Genomic DNA, 15,510 nt, shown 5'->3' with positions numbered 1-15,510 from the left:
TCGAGAGTCGTGAGCACGTTGTACAGTTACGTACGTACAGTTGCCCATGGGAAAAACAGTATATTATAGATTCTTAAACTATCTGGATGCGTTAAGTACTTTTAAATTACACCGTATAAACATTGTGCGTATTACATTTATATAAACTTTAAAATATTTATTTATATAGGTACTTATATATACTTTATTGTATATCATAATTAAAATATATAACAGCTGGGCTCAACGCTTGTTCTTCTTCATCTTGATTCTAATATAAATATGGTATTTAATGTCTTATTTAAAAGCTACTATTATTTTTGATATTTTTTTATCTATTACGTTTGTCTATTTACGAATCAGCAATGGATCCAAAGCTAGTTATATCAAGTAAATTCGCATTAAGAATCGCAAGCCTCGATTTCAGTCCTCAAACACCCTTATCGCGTTCAATGGAAGGGTCTCGATCTTTGAGCTGGTGCATCGTTCCATATATTAATAGTAATTAAACTAATTTATTCATCCTTCCAATTTACATACTCTATCTAAGTGTAACGTTTAAATAGTTGTTCATTTATATATCAAGCTACTTATTTTATTCATAAAAATATGTAATGTATTACCATGACAAATAATACAGATAGAATGAGTCATGAGCTTTTCAATGCGAATACATACGTTTTATGAACACAGATGTTTAATTAGTTTAATTTATTCATCATTTATAATGATATCATTGTATCGAACATCTATTTGCACATCGACTAATAACCTATCATGAAGGTTTGAGTCCAGGTGAAGAAGAATGCATCGTATAATTTAATTATACTCTACAATAAACCATTTATAAGTACCTTTATAAATAAATACATTTTGAAGTTTAAATAACATTATATGGACTTGCCTTAATAACTTTATACAGTACTGAAATTTGACATGTATTACTATATAGTAGCATCAGCGTAAATTAAATAAAAAGTAGGTACTCCATGTCCTATTAGCAGTAAAAAAAGTTCTATAAGCACCGGGACATTAAACTATTAAATCTTAAAAACCTCCTGCAATCTTAAAACACGAGACGTTTCGCGTCCCAAATTAATTATAAAACGAATTATTTAATCTAATTAGATTATATTACATTTAATTATACATATATTGTAATAATAATTAAGACAGTACGGTCGCAGAGATCTCATGACTTTATACTTACTGTATCAAGATGTTTCTTTATACTATAATTATTATATAAAAAATATTAAGCGAGTTTGCTATGAAGCAACATCTAATCATTAGATTCAATTAATGATACTTTTAGCCTTGTGTGTTAAATTCTGTTCATTTTTACTTTCGTGTGTTCCTAGCCTACACGAACGTAAAAATAGGTAACTGGGATATTAATAATATTGCATCGTAATATTTTTATATACTTTATATTAAAAACAAAAACATTACCTTATAAAAGTTTGAATATCCTCGCGAGGAATCAAAACGTAAAGCTAGTCAGTAAAATATTTATTTTGTAAATAAACTTGTTGTGCGATGGCATTGGAATAACTTTCGCAGTTGATCATCATAGTATCGGATTCAAATGCCTCCGTTACATCCTTGTTTATTATATTATATATAAATAATACATGCATTGTAATATGCAGGCAAATGCATATTGTAAAAACTCCGTCTATTGGTTGGTTTTTAGGTACATATATTCTTGAAATATTTAAATATTACTTAATGATTTCATTTAACGTATATCCATAGTTTTTTACTTTTTTATTTTTATATATGACATAATTTACTATTACGTAATGGAAAATCTACCATGAGTAGTATGATTTGTTATTAATAAGTTTTCTAATTGAAATGCAAGGCGACTCAAACAGGTTCTAAAGAGCGGTTCATCCATACAAAGAGATTTATATTCATCCATACAGCGTGCATTGTATCAGTATGTATTACTTAATATTTATACAATTTCTGCGTGGAATTTTAGCGAATTGGCACAGATAACTTTACCTGTATATCAGAGTTTTATATCTTCCATCTCATAAAACAAACATAAATTTGAGTTTTCCGCTAACATGTTGGACACATAAGTTTATTGCAAAAGCCAAAAATAAATGATCGAAATATATCTTGACTTGTCTTTTGAACAAAAAACTAGAGAAATTTCTTCAATCACTCACTTTGCTATCAATGTCAATGGAGCATTGAACCATGATCGACGCTAATATACTGGTAGCTAATGGAATTTACTTCAATACATAAACTAGGTGTACTGAACTACAATAGAAAAATAACTCCGTAATATATCAATTTATTTTATATTATTGTTTTATTGAACGTCTGGTAGGCGTTAATTGAATTTCTTTAGTTATTATCTTGTTTTTTTTTCTACTTTCCGCCCTCTTTTAAAATAAAGTAAATATTACTAACAACAATGTTACTTATTTATCATTAAAATAGCTTCTTATGTTATTGCTTACTTATCAATTATATCAATATTTAAATTGTGATTAAATTGTTCTTAAATAATGTATCTGGACGTGACCAATACTTAATGACATCATTACCTACTTATCTGTTTTTTTTTTAGTTTGAAATTAACTTTAACTTTCGCGTACCAATTTTTTAAAGCAAAGACCTTTAAAGAAATGTCCGATAATTCACTTTTACTAGAAAGCATGAGGATTGATTATACCGTAAAGACTGCAATTATTATTTATGTCATTCTATATCTGTTCTTATAAATAATATTTTATACCTATTTATTAAACAAATTAATTTGTAAATTCTAATTTTGTATTAAAAAAATATAAATGTCCGAAACTTGACTAAAGGTTTTACTTATATGTAGCATACAAAAAAAACAACAATTATGGATATTATTTTGTATTTCAATGTGTTTGCGAATCTGCTTCTTCAATATTAAGAAATGGAAACGCATAGTCATTAATAAAACGATGTGTAATTAAATTCAATAGATTTAAATGATTCATTTTCGCTAAGTAACTTTTAGTTTTACGTATAATAATGATGTCAATATGTCAAATCTCTCCCACAAATATGTTTGGGTCACTGGGCTGTCCCAAGCCCCACTTAACAATAGTACTTTAGTCGTAACTACGTTTTTCTATTACATCATGATGAACCAAACTTTTCAAATTATTTTATAATCATCGTTAACACGTAGGCTTATTGTATACGTGCACTGCAGTTGAGTGCATACTAATAATTTTCTAGTAAGTTATTTCAGTATTTACGCAACAAACGTTTCACCGACGTCGGAAAAGGAAGCAAACCTGAACGTCACGGTCGGACAGGCGTTTGTTAAAATGTGTGTAACGAGCTCCTTGGGTTATAATATGTTAGTCACGTATTTGTCTATTTACTTAATACAATAAACAAATAATAATGCTTTGTATCAACTAGTTAAGATGTTATTGAAATAGTTTATTGTTTGTGATTGAGTAAAACGATTAGTGATAATATGTATATTCAATTCAATGGACTTACATTATAGAATATATTCTAAGTATTTGTTAGATTATGACAAAGAGGCGTAATAGCAATGGTAACGTTAATTTATACGATGGCTGCGGTTTTGTTTCAGATTTAGGTATAATTATAAAGATATTGATTTTTCTATGTTGTGGTCCTTGTGCGTGTCCGTGTCGTCCTTGAAAAGCTCGTTGACTTGATTGCTATCACAAAGGTTTAAACGTTGGCCGTATAACTCGCAGCATTCAAGAAACAAGCTTGTCCTTGAATTAACACCATACAGCTACCACAAAAGTTTAGATTTTGAAGATGATTATGATTGACATGTAAAATAATGCAACGACTACCTCGAGCTCGATCCCGTGATCGTGGGTACAAATCCTGTGTGCCTCGGAAAGTACATACGTACGAGCCGTTGTTCATATCGTCCTATGTGGGATGCCACAGCACGCAATAAAACGAAGTATTTTACAGAGTACAAGGACTCAATTTGTAGAGCACATCCTATACACACAAATTAATAGCCAGTGGAAACTCAGTTGTTCTTGTCCGGTCTTACATCCGTTATCTTTGGTTTAGATCGACAAATTCTGACACCATCTGGTAAAATGGATGTAACATAATAATAAAATCGTAGCGTTTCACAACAAATAATCTTGAGACAACCAGTAACCATGATTCCCTATAATCATGATTCAATGTTTGCGCATAGTTTAGTCGGGTTAGTCAAAATATTTTTGTTTCTTAAAAAAAACCCTTTAAAAATTTATTTCTTCAGTATGTCAAATATATATGATAATAAATTGATGGATGCACAATATTTAAAAAAGTGATGTAATTTCAACAACAGTACTACGTTTTTTGTTAGGCTGTTTCCATTTTCAATTAATGTCAATAACGTCTCTGAAGGGTTTAAATTTAAATGCAATTTTAAATAACATACCTGACTCTTAGGATAATTAAACGTGTTCGTTAGATAAGTACTTGTTGTATAAAATGTTGTTACAAGTAGATTGTAATATACCTATGTAATTGTCAGAGCTAGCAATTATTTTCATTGAACATTTCCACGCAAATCAATTTAAATTATTCATTGTAAACAATAATATAATTATTGGAGTTTACTAACGAGTAATTAACATAATTTCAATAGTAACAACTTCATACTATTGAAACGAAAGGCAATATTAATTACTATATATCTTTTATTATCATCAATCCTTTTTATTTTTTTTCACTCCGTTATTTTTTACTCCACGTTGCTATACCAGTCTTTTCTTTTCCCCTGTTATCTCGGTTGCCATGGGCGACAGTCCGTTTTGCACGATTACTAGACTTCGCTAGGCTTGGCTTAGCTTGGCTTGGCTTGCCGCGGAGCGGGAGCGGGAAGAGGATGCCGCTGCAGACCCGCTCCGCCGAAGACGACCGGGGAGGAGAAAGAAGCGCTACGCGCACCTTCTCCCCCCGCCTCAATAGGCGTCGCAGGGACTAGGGGGGGTTTCAGTACCCCGAGAACCCCTCTAGGTGTTGGAGGCCCGCATAGACGGGCCGACCGTCTGGGCGTCACGGTAGCATGCGCAAGCGATCCCGTGGCGCCCGCCGAAAGACGGAGAGGGTACCGCTGGTTTTTTAGTGGGTAAAACCGGCGTACCTGGGCGCACTCGGCGTCCAGGGCTCCGGGGAGTCCCCCCCCTTTCCATCACGTGGGGGAAGAGCGTAATGCCTTTTCCAGCGAGAAAAAAAAAAAAACAATTGGCTTAGCTTGGCTCGGCTCGGCTCGGTTTAATATAGCGTTACACTATAGAATACGTTATAATTTGTAGATATATATTAAAATTAATAATATTTATCAACAATCCATAACCGTCCTTTCATTCGACTAATACGTTTTAAACAGTTTTTAGCTCGATCTACTACACTCTAGCGTACCACCCAGGTAGGAATGATTATTATGGAATTTATACTCGACTAACATTGATGTAGACACAAGCTAATAGAAATATGCCCATTTTATTAGTATTGTATTTGATAGTCCACCAGAGGGCTACATGATGTGAATATCTTTATTTAAAATACAGAATTATTTCACTTAACTAGTATATTCATTCTAATTTTATCTCTAAAGTACCGATAACAACTTCGCCGACATTCAAAACGACTTTTTTTTTTCTTAATCTATAATAAATACCATAATAGATTATTTAAGATTATCCTTTTGTAATTCCAATAGTCTGTAGAATTAATAATTAGGGTCTATACCTATATTTTTGAAGAGTCATTCATAATAAATCGAAACTATAGGCACTAGAGGCTTAGTATGATAATAATACACTGACAACAATGAACAAAACCATGTGTAATGTCCACGTTCAAACTGATTTGCGCAGTTTGTCTTTATAATCGCTAAGTGATGCGTAAAAAAATAACCAGGAAAAGTCCCAATTTATTTCTCTAATATTGACCTCGCGTCTTCCCTTACCTCTTCACTTCGCGTTTTTGTAAACAGGTCTTTAATAATGTTTATTTTATACGCAAATTAATGATTTAAAATGTTATATTATTCATTATTCATAAGCGACCGAATTGCGATATATTTGGATAACATACACTAAAATTAGCGTCCATAATTTACTTAGAGGTCTACAAATGAGCTCGTCCTATTTGATATAATCTACACTGACGGACTCATATACTGCATCAATGTTTAAGGCCTTTGAAATTAACATCTTAACCAAGTATTCAAACTTTTTTTACAAATTTAACTTGAAACCTATATTTTGGTTCTTTAACTTCATAACAGCGTACTATCATATCCTTAAGTGTGTGATTGTACAAAGATACTCCACTTAAATTTTTTGAACAAAAGAAAAAGTTGAAGTAACAAGTACAGATTTATTTTTATTTTAATAAGTCCATCCTCCACATGCCCTTATAACAGATTCTCATTGGTTCTGATTAGGGTTATTAAAAGGCTTGCGGAATATTGTGAAGTCGCTGTTCTTAGTGCTGCCACTGTTTTGGGCACAAGATTTCTCGCAATGACAGCTTTTTTTAAACTGTCCCAAACATACTCATAAGGATTAAGATCCGGCCTGCGCTGGCCAATTCATGGTACGTATCCCAACTTCTTCGAAATATTGTCGAACTTGTGCAGCGGCCTCGGGCACTTATCCCATGTAAGGTACCAAGTCTGCTTCTAAAACCTCTGTTATATAGTGTTGTGCCGTCAAACCACCTCTTCTACCGTTCTAACGAACCATGTCTATCCACTTTACGCTCCTCAGTGCAACGTTGATCATATATCTTCCCATGTCCACGATAGACTTTTTTGCGACCGTCTGCACCATTTAAACATGTCTTACACTCATCGGTGAATAATATGGAGACCCATTGCGCTTCAGTCCAATTAAGATGTTCACGCGCAAATATTAAACGAGCTTGTCTGTGAACTACAAACAGCTTTGAACCATTTGCTAGTCTAAAAAGTGATTGCCACTTCCTTAAGCGTCCTTCTTATCATTCGTGCACTCACGTTTACTCACTTCATTCAACTCTGTTTTGATGTTTTCTGACGTGAGGAAACGATTTCGTAGGGAAGTTGAAACAATTAATTGTTCATAACCTGCCGTATAATCTATGAACGGTAGACCGCTTTAAATTTAAATTTCTAGCATCAATAGCATATTGAATTAAGACTTGTAATCAATACTATTGGTAACAATTATTCTAACCACAAAGGAAAAAAACTACTCGACACACGAATTTGATATGCTTAAATTTAATTTTCCCGGCTAAAATTGTATCTTCTACTGCAGTTCTTTATTTAAATTTTGTTTTTTGTTTACGATTAATGGACAGCTTCGACATTTTCATTGAGTTTAATCTATAACTTTTGCATACTTATCAAAAATATTAATTCGAAAGTAATCCTGAATTTTTATCCAGTTTAGTCCCATCAGTGTATTTCTATAAATTATATAAACTTCTCAATATCAGTATAGTTTATTATATTTTACTACGTAATCACGGCAAAGTTTATTCTGATTTTTATAGTTATTAGTGACAATATACTTTAATTGAATGCAATCATAGTCACTTACGTTAATTACTGTAATTCATATTCAATGCTACAACAGATGGCAAATAAGCAAAAGGATTTACGAAGCAAAGTTATTGTATTCATAGCTCGTACTATTTTCTGAGTAATAAAGATTATTAAAATAAAAACATATTATTCAATACTTACTTAGACGAGAATAAAAAACAACGCAATAAATAATGATAATAATGTATTTCTTTCATACAAAATTATTTACATCATTATTATGCACATATCCGTTGTCATATAAATCATTACAATTACGATTGAGATAAATTAATATATTTACGCAAATTTACACAGCTTTATTGTAACTAAACTAACTTAAATAATTACAGATCGTTAGGCACCTTTCCCTAAATATGTGATTATAACCTAGACTTTATTATAAATCTTATTTACATTTTCTTCAATATGTTATGCAAAAATGTGTCAATTTTTCATATTATTAGTTATATAGGCAAACAATAGCTACCATTAAGCAAGTGACGTTAAATATTGCATGGAACAATGAATAGTTAGCAACATATAAATAAATTACTCATTTTTTCTCATACTTATAACGATACAAAAGTTTTCGACTGACACACTGTTGCATAACAATAAACAATGTTCATTTAAACTTGCAACGAAACAAAATTAATTTTCTTTTTGCCTTCAACACACAAATAACTAAGCTATTATTAATTTCGGCCCCAAGTTACGTAAGTCTTATATAAAGTAAAATGTGAAAAATACAGAGCGACTTTATTGTGTTTAGAAAAGTTATAAATGAAAAGTAAGTAAAAGTATTTATAAATAAATGTATTTTTATGTATGTATGTATACGAGTTTAAATCGTTTGGACCGAAATAAATAACGAGTATCAAATAACATTGATAATCTGAAAATGTATCAAGAAATGAATTATTTGGTCCGCTCAGATTAACTAGTACGCACAGAAACTGCCCGTCAGTTCTTAATATTCATTCATTAATATTATTTTTTATGAAAGATTACATCAGATACTTAAGTTCTTACTAAAGATTGTATACGTCGAGAGTATTAATTGTAAATGTGTGTATGAATGAATGAATGACATTGTTATAATCATTATACGGAATATAGTTAACATATTTGTTTAGCGGTACCAGTAAGTTCATAAAAAATGTATTCCCAAGTATCAATTATACTACATGATGAAAAAAATCTTCTTGTATCCAGCTATATGTATAAATAATTCATATACTAAAAATATAATTCAAAAATGACTCATTCATGTATGAATCTTAAAATAATATAAGAAATATAAAACAACATATTCTGAACAATTTCCTAACCCTCTTACGTTCTAATCAAATCAACTATTAAGCCATATTTACATTATAAGATTTATTATAACTATATTACACTATAATAAAGCTACTGCTACACTAATCATTTTTTTACATGATGTAATACTTTCAATGAATACAAATTTCAACTAATGATATACTATATTGTGTATATTTATGGTATCATAATCCTATGGTTAGACCTTTATACGGTAAACCATTGTAACAAACGAATTATTGTCAAAGCAACGAGAAGCATCAATAAATTTGTAAAATCCTATCTATATATTTACGAAAAAATCAATCACATTCTATACTTCAAATAAGAAATCGCAAATAATTACAATAAAAGGGCGGTAATCCACGGTATCTCTCATCGATCATGTCATAAAACGACCAACATTCTTAAAACATAAACGAACATTTCATACGACTGAGAAGTAATAAACAATTTGATCAATTAGACCGGTTTAAAAATTTCAAAAGAAGAATATAAATTCAATATGAAATACTATTTAATTATTTTGTGATATAATCGATTCAAGATGCAATAGTTTACATATGTTTCAGTCTTGCGTTTGTTATTTACATGGACAATAAACACCGACCATGAGCTATGACCCATGATGTATGAACATATTGTTCGTTCCACTACAACTATAATCACTTGTCGTAGAATTGGCTGTAAATATCACAATTTTATTCATGTTGTCTCATTGTTACGAATAAAACCTGATGCATAATAACTAAAAACTTATTGACTATAATGTTAACATTTCATTACATATAATAGTCATCAAGATCGATCTCGCTGGCAGAATGGTGTATAAGAGTAATAAGTAATATTACTTTTCATTGTATAATTATATTAGCAATCCTGCAACAGGTTTCATCCGTAACAAATCAATTAAAAGACATGCCACTATAACTAGATGGACGTCTACATCTTGAACATGATTTGATGTAATCTTTAAATCAGGTCATCAGTGCAAAACGTATAAATATTGTTTAATTTACACTCAGTGTTATAAATAAACAGTAACAAGGACCTTGACAACTGTTTGACTCCGTTAACTAGTTTCGGTGCCAACAAACGCGGCTTCAAAATCTGCTAATAATATATCTAATGAAATACAAGTATATATGTACTGGACTCTGTTCTCCACATCTCATTCATGACAATGTAGTCCAGGGAACGAACGTTAGTCTTATTAAAATAAAAATAATATCAATTAAGTTTAATCCGTAATAATACCAAGTAAGATATTTCTTTATATGATTTGCACCGATGGCCAAAATTGTTTTAATATCATAAGTAAAATCATAGTAATGAATATCCTTGTACTCTGCCAATCCGTATATTTTAAGATACATATAATGTATATATCACTCCGACTGCCTGATCAATGTAAAACCATTTTCATTTCATCATTGACAACTAAGAAATAAAATTCAAAAAGTTGTCTCAACAGAATGTCTTCAGTTCCAATCCATTTTGTGACCGCACTTACACTTTTAATTTGTGATCACTTTTTCAATTATTTATTTACACATAAATCTTAACAACGAACTTTATTCTGTATTTGCCCATTTTTCTCATATTATCAGAATACAACACCCCCTAGTAGCTAACAAGTCTTCGATGCTATAACATCGTGTATAGTTCGAAAAAGAAACTCTAGCTTCTTACGAATCAAAATTGGTGTTCTAAAACGTGGTAGGCCGAGTTCAACTCATGTACAGTTCACTAGTTTTATGTTAGGTACCAACGGTGCGGGCTTAGCGCGCTAGGGGTCGCTCGGTGCGGGCTGGTGCGGGCTGGTGCGGGCTGGTGCGGGCTGGTGCGCGCTAGTGCGAGCCGGAGTGCAAATTGTGCTGAGCCTTCTTCTTTCGTTGTGCGAGCATATCGTAGAATGGGTTGTGACTTATTGAGCGCCGTAGGCATTCAATCCACTCGTCGCGTTCTTCAGCAGTAGCCGCAGACATTCTATAAAAATATTTTTTATAAATATAACTAAAAATATAAATCATATTACAAAGTTAATTATTCATTATATTATTACAATGGTCTTTAAATATAGTTATCGTTATAATATAAAATATAGTTATATACTACCTGTAGACGGTGTGTTTGCCCTCCACAACCTTCCCTTCGGAGTCGGTCTTGCAAGCCTTGATGAGGTCGGCGCCGCCGCTGGCGTACAGCTCGAGGCAGTGCGGGCGCTGGCGGTCGCTCGCAGCGCGGACCTGTAATGAGTCGTCGTAAGCGTCATCGAGCAAATCAAAACAAAAGATTACTTTTTTGAAATAAAAACAAAGGAATTTTTCCTTATGTTTAATAAATACACATTAAAATGATACAATACGTTAAAAATTATGCATATTTAAATCTTAAATTTAAATAAAAAATAACCTCAAAATATAATTGATATAATAGGACATTCTGTCTTATGTATAACGGTTAACTAAGAAATAAAATTAAAAAAATCTACTTAAGAACATAAGCAGAATAAAATTTGTACAGGAATTGCTAATGAATTTTTTTTTAAGTACTAAGGATTTTTTTTAAATATAATCTCCTTCATTAGGGGTGTAAATAGGTGATGAAATTTTGTTTGGAAATATGTCATATCTTATGTGAGAAATATGAAAATCGGTTTTAGGTATCCGTTAATGAATCAAGACTAAATAAAACTGTTAAAGTTTTTTTTTAATTCATTCAAAATTTTCCTTTTAAACATCTTTATGATTCTTTTACCTTGCAATTATAATATACATACATTTATAGTATACGGTATGTTTTCATCATAATAGTAATTCGAACGCTCGTATAAATTTTCAGCACACCTATTTTTTTCAGCTAACGATGAGATATACCATCGGATACACGGCTAGTAATAAAATATCGATATATCTACATAATTCATTCCCAAGTAGTGAATTTGCGTACTCTTCGAAATAAAATGGAATTTTTAATATGCAGTTTTACTAACAAATAATTCAAACGAGCGAAGCGATTGGTATCACCCTTCAAGTCAAAATTAAACAAAAAACAAAGTTGGCCAAATCTGAGAACAATGTATAAACTTATTTAAGGCGAAATATTATGTCCATTACATACATAACTAAACAAAGAGACCTATAGAAGCATTATGTAACAAATAGAGAACGATAATTAGATTTTAAAGACCTTAATAGACCAAGTAATCTTTCTTATGAAACATTAAAAAAAATATTCTTTTTAATTTTATATGAATATAGAAACTGATTAAGCTGTTTACTAAAAACGTTAAATATTGAAATGGGGAATAGATTACATATAAGCTGATTAAAAATCATATTATTTTACATTCAGCTTTTCTCGAAACACCTTTATCCCAGTTCCAGACTACCTTTTGTCATACATCGATTCAATGATTTAGCTAACAAAAAGACTGACACTTATTTTTGCATCTAGTATATAATATAATAGAATGTAGATCTTTCCGAAATATATATACATCTTGTTGAAATTAAGGCAAAGCATATTTTAATCAATTAATGGATATTTAATATCGTCAGCTACAATGTGTGTATATAATGTGCTTAAAGTATTACTTACAGATATATTTTCTAATGGAATGATGCCCCGCGGCTCTTTGTCCGTCGTGTACTCGAAGTAGTAAAGACAGTTATCATTTAGTATAAACCATCGTCTCTTCCAGGACTTATACCTGAAATAATAAAACATCATATGTAAATGTAACGTATCGCAGCTGATGCCTGCTCAGTTACACATAGAAACTATTTTTTAGGATAATTGTCTCATTAATACTTTGCTTTACACAACAAGTACAATACAATTTATGTATTAGTCTTACTAGGTACATGGTGTATTTGAAAATAGCTTTAAGCTGAGACACAAGTAAATTGCCTGTCCAGTGCTTAGACCAAGGGCGGGGTAAAATTCATCTGTTAGTTAGTAAGTGGTGCTTACCACTGAATATTCATGAGTACAATCAATGTTCATAATAATCATAATCATGTCGTGCTCGGCGGTGAAGGAACATCGTGGTGGAATAAGTTCTTAAGACGAGAGATGGCCTTTCTTCAGCAGTGGAACACTAGCTTATAAAGAATTTAAGCCACAAACGTAAATTCGATAAAAAAGAATATACAGAACATATAATATTTTTTATGATTTTAAAGATAAAAGGGTGACAACATACCTGCCACCCTGTTTCCACAGCCACCCCTCTTTATCAGGATTGAAGAAGGTATGCATGAGATCATTACCGTCGTCTTCTGGTATTTTGAACGGCTCCGTCTTTATAGACTCGTATAGAGACTGAAAAAAAAATAACACTAAGTTATGATTTAAATATTTTAAAGTTTAACAGAAAGTGTATATTGATGAACCTAATTGACATTCGCAATTTTCACGGGTTTATAAAGCTACCATTCCTTTCTAACCTAAGTTGTTACTGCCTGAGATTATTTTAGCCCACTAACCTTTTACACGGCACTGTGAAAGTACAAATATGTGCCTGTGTGTGTGAATATTATTCAAGAGCACAGGAGTCAGGTACCGACACAATAATGAACAAGTAATAAAGTTTTAAACAATATAACGATAACTGACTATCAAACTACTTATATCGAACCCCGTGCCACGACTAACTTGTCAAACAGAATGTTATCAATGTAGTAACTATAAGTATAATAATTGTAGAAACTGGTATTTTCGATAGCGGAACATATCTTTACGACTCGTTTAATGGCTTAATGTCACAAAATAACAAGAACATGTGACATATCCGTACATTCTAGACATTGTACTGAAGAAAACTTCAATTACCTCTAAATTAAATAATGCGTTTCTTTTTACGAAATCTACTTTAAACGAATACCTATATATTTTAACTGGAATTTTCAAAAAACGATTACAAATAAAATATAAATAAAAATAAACGCCAAGACATGAGCCGCGAGCCGAGACTAGTGTTGTGATAAGAAGTTGTTTTATTGACACCACTATCTAAAGCGTTTCACTATCAGAGTGCGTCATTAAGGGTTATTTTATTTTATCGAAATAAACAAGGTTGGGTCAAAGTAATTAGCTCACTCTTAATAAGTATATTTGTTAACAAATATTAGATAATTTGTTGTTTTATTAATTATGTAAATGTTATTTTTTCTCGGTAATTTGTTTATTTCATATAGACTTTATACTTGATTTAACAGGCCGAACTAATACACTGATAACTTTAGCTATTTACGTTGCTAATGAAATCACGAACATTGCTTGCCGTGATTTGTCTAGCTGACACTAGAATCGCTGTTTTATAAGAATGCACAAAATAACAAACGTGTTTTTCTTATGTGTCAAAATAATAAAAACATTTTAACCCCCTTATAGATAATAAATTTAGTGTTATTTATTATATTATGTATCCTTCTATTGTGTGTTAATAAACAAAGTATTATTTACATGGTTTTCAAAATTACTAAAAATATCCACAACTACGAAAAATTATATAATACCCATATTATTGAGCCCACTGTAATTGAGCACTCCTAGCGCAATCTTTAGCCTTAATTGGAAAGGTAAATAACAATATTGGCAATTCCTTAAAACATACAGTGCTTTTCTCTCATAAAAATGATTTAAACATTAGATATTTTTAATTTTGATTTGAATATATTTATTTATGTGATCCATATAAATAAAAATATTATGTATAAAACAATTCTTCGTTAAAATCGTTTATAGGTATATTTCCTAGATATCTTGATTTGTCAAGTCAAATCAAAATACACAAATATATTTATGTATCATGTATGAACTTCAACGAATACTAAATCCAAGCTCTGTTACCATTTATATAATCCTGTATATAAGTTTTTTATTAAAAAATATTTATTAGTTTTAAACGTAGTTGGTAAGCAAATGTAAAGTGTTTTGCGAAATTTTATTTTACTATACCGTTAGTTAGATGGGAGATACGAGGTGAGAAAACTTGACTAGGCCTGTCGGACACGTAACGGTAAATGTTGCAAATCAATAACTAATCAATTATATTCAATTATGTCATTTGTCAGAATATTTTATATAATCTATCCGATTATAATCATTTTAATTTTAATAACTATTACAAAAACAATACAATGGCCCATTTCATCCACGTTACTTCAGTCCGTATTGACACGGTCGATTCATAAATTTAATTTGTCGTTACATCCGTTTTCATAATTTTATGTAATATTTTTATTCTCTGATTATAAATAGTCAAATTTTTAGAACGTATTAAAATACCAAACAAATGCAAAGCAAAAAATGCGTCATAGTATTAAAATACAAATCGCACGTTACGTTCAATATCCATATTTAATATTATAAATGCGAAAGTAACTCTGTCTGTCTCGCTTTCACGCCAAAACTACTGGACCGATTTAAATGAAATTTGGTACACAAATAGTCTAGAGCCTGAGAAAGGACATAGGCTACTTTTTATTTGGAAAAAAGTGCTGTAAACGGTTGAAAAGGGGGATGAAAGGTTGTATAAAAGTATTGTCATTTTTAGAACTAGAAGGATAAAACTTATATTTTAGGCTGTACACTTATAAAATAACATATCTTGA

At 31.0% G+C, this 15,510-nt stretch overlaps 1 protein-coding gene across 4 annotated transcripts in view; it reads right to left on the bottom strand.

Annotated features, from left to right (window-relative positions):
- Window positions 1-7,749: 7,749 nt before the first annotated feature.
- Window positions 7,750-15,510, bottom strand: part of Step (steppke) — a 39,994-nt gene continuing 32,233 nt past the window's right edge. For 3 of the 4 annotated variants that reach the window (XM_026632426.2, XM_026632425.2, XM_026632427.2), the window contains 4 exons: window positions 13,098-13,216; window positions 12,491-12,602; window positions 11,006-11,136; window positions 7,750-10,876 (listed from right to left, as the gene is read on the bottom strand). In XM_026632426.2, coding sequence (XP_026488211.1) covers window positions 10,738-10,876; window positions 11,006-11,136; window positions 12,491-12,602; window positions 13,098-13,216 — 501 coding nt within the window. In that variant the 3' untranslated portion in view covers window positions 7,750-10,737. The remainder of the gene's footprint in view (window positions 10,877-11,005; window positions 11,137-12,490; window positions 12,603-13,097; window positions 13,217-15,510) is intronic. The other variant, XM_064215869.1, reaches the window with a different exon arrangement.

Source organism: Vanessa tameamea, chromosome 9, assembly GCF_037043105.1.
Source record: "Vanessa tameamea isolate UH-Manoa-2023 chromosome 9, ilVanTame1 primary haplotype, whole genome shotgun sequence".
Classification (NCBI taxonomy): Eukaryota; Metazoa; Arthropoda; class Insecta; order Lepidoptera; family Nymphalidae; genus Vanessa; species Vanessa tameamea.
Note: the sequence above shows the minus strand (reverse complement) of the source record. Positions and strands in the feature narration are given on the sequence as shown.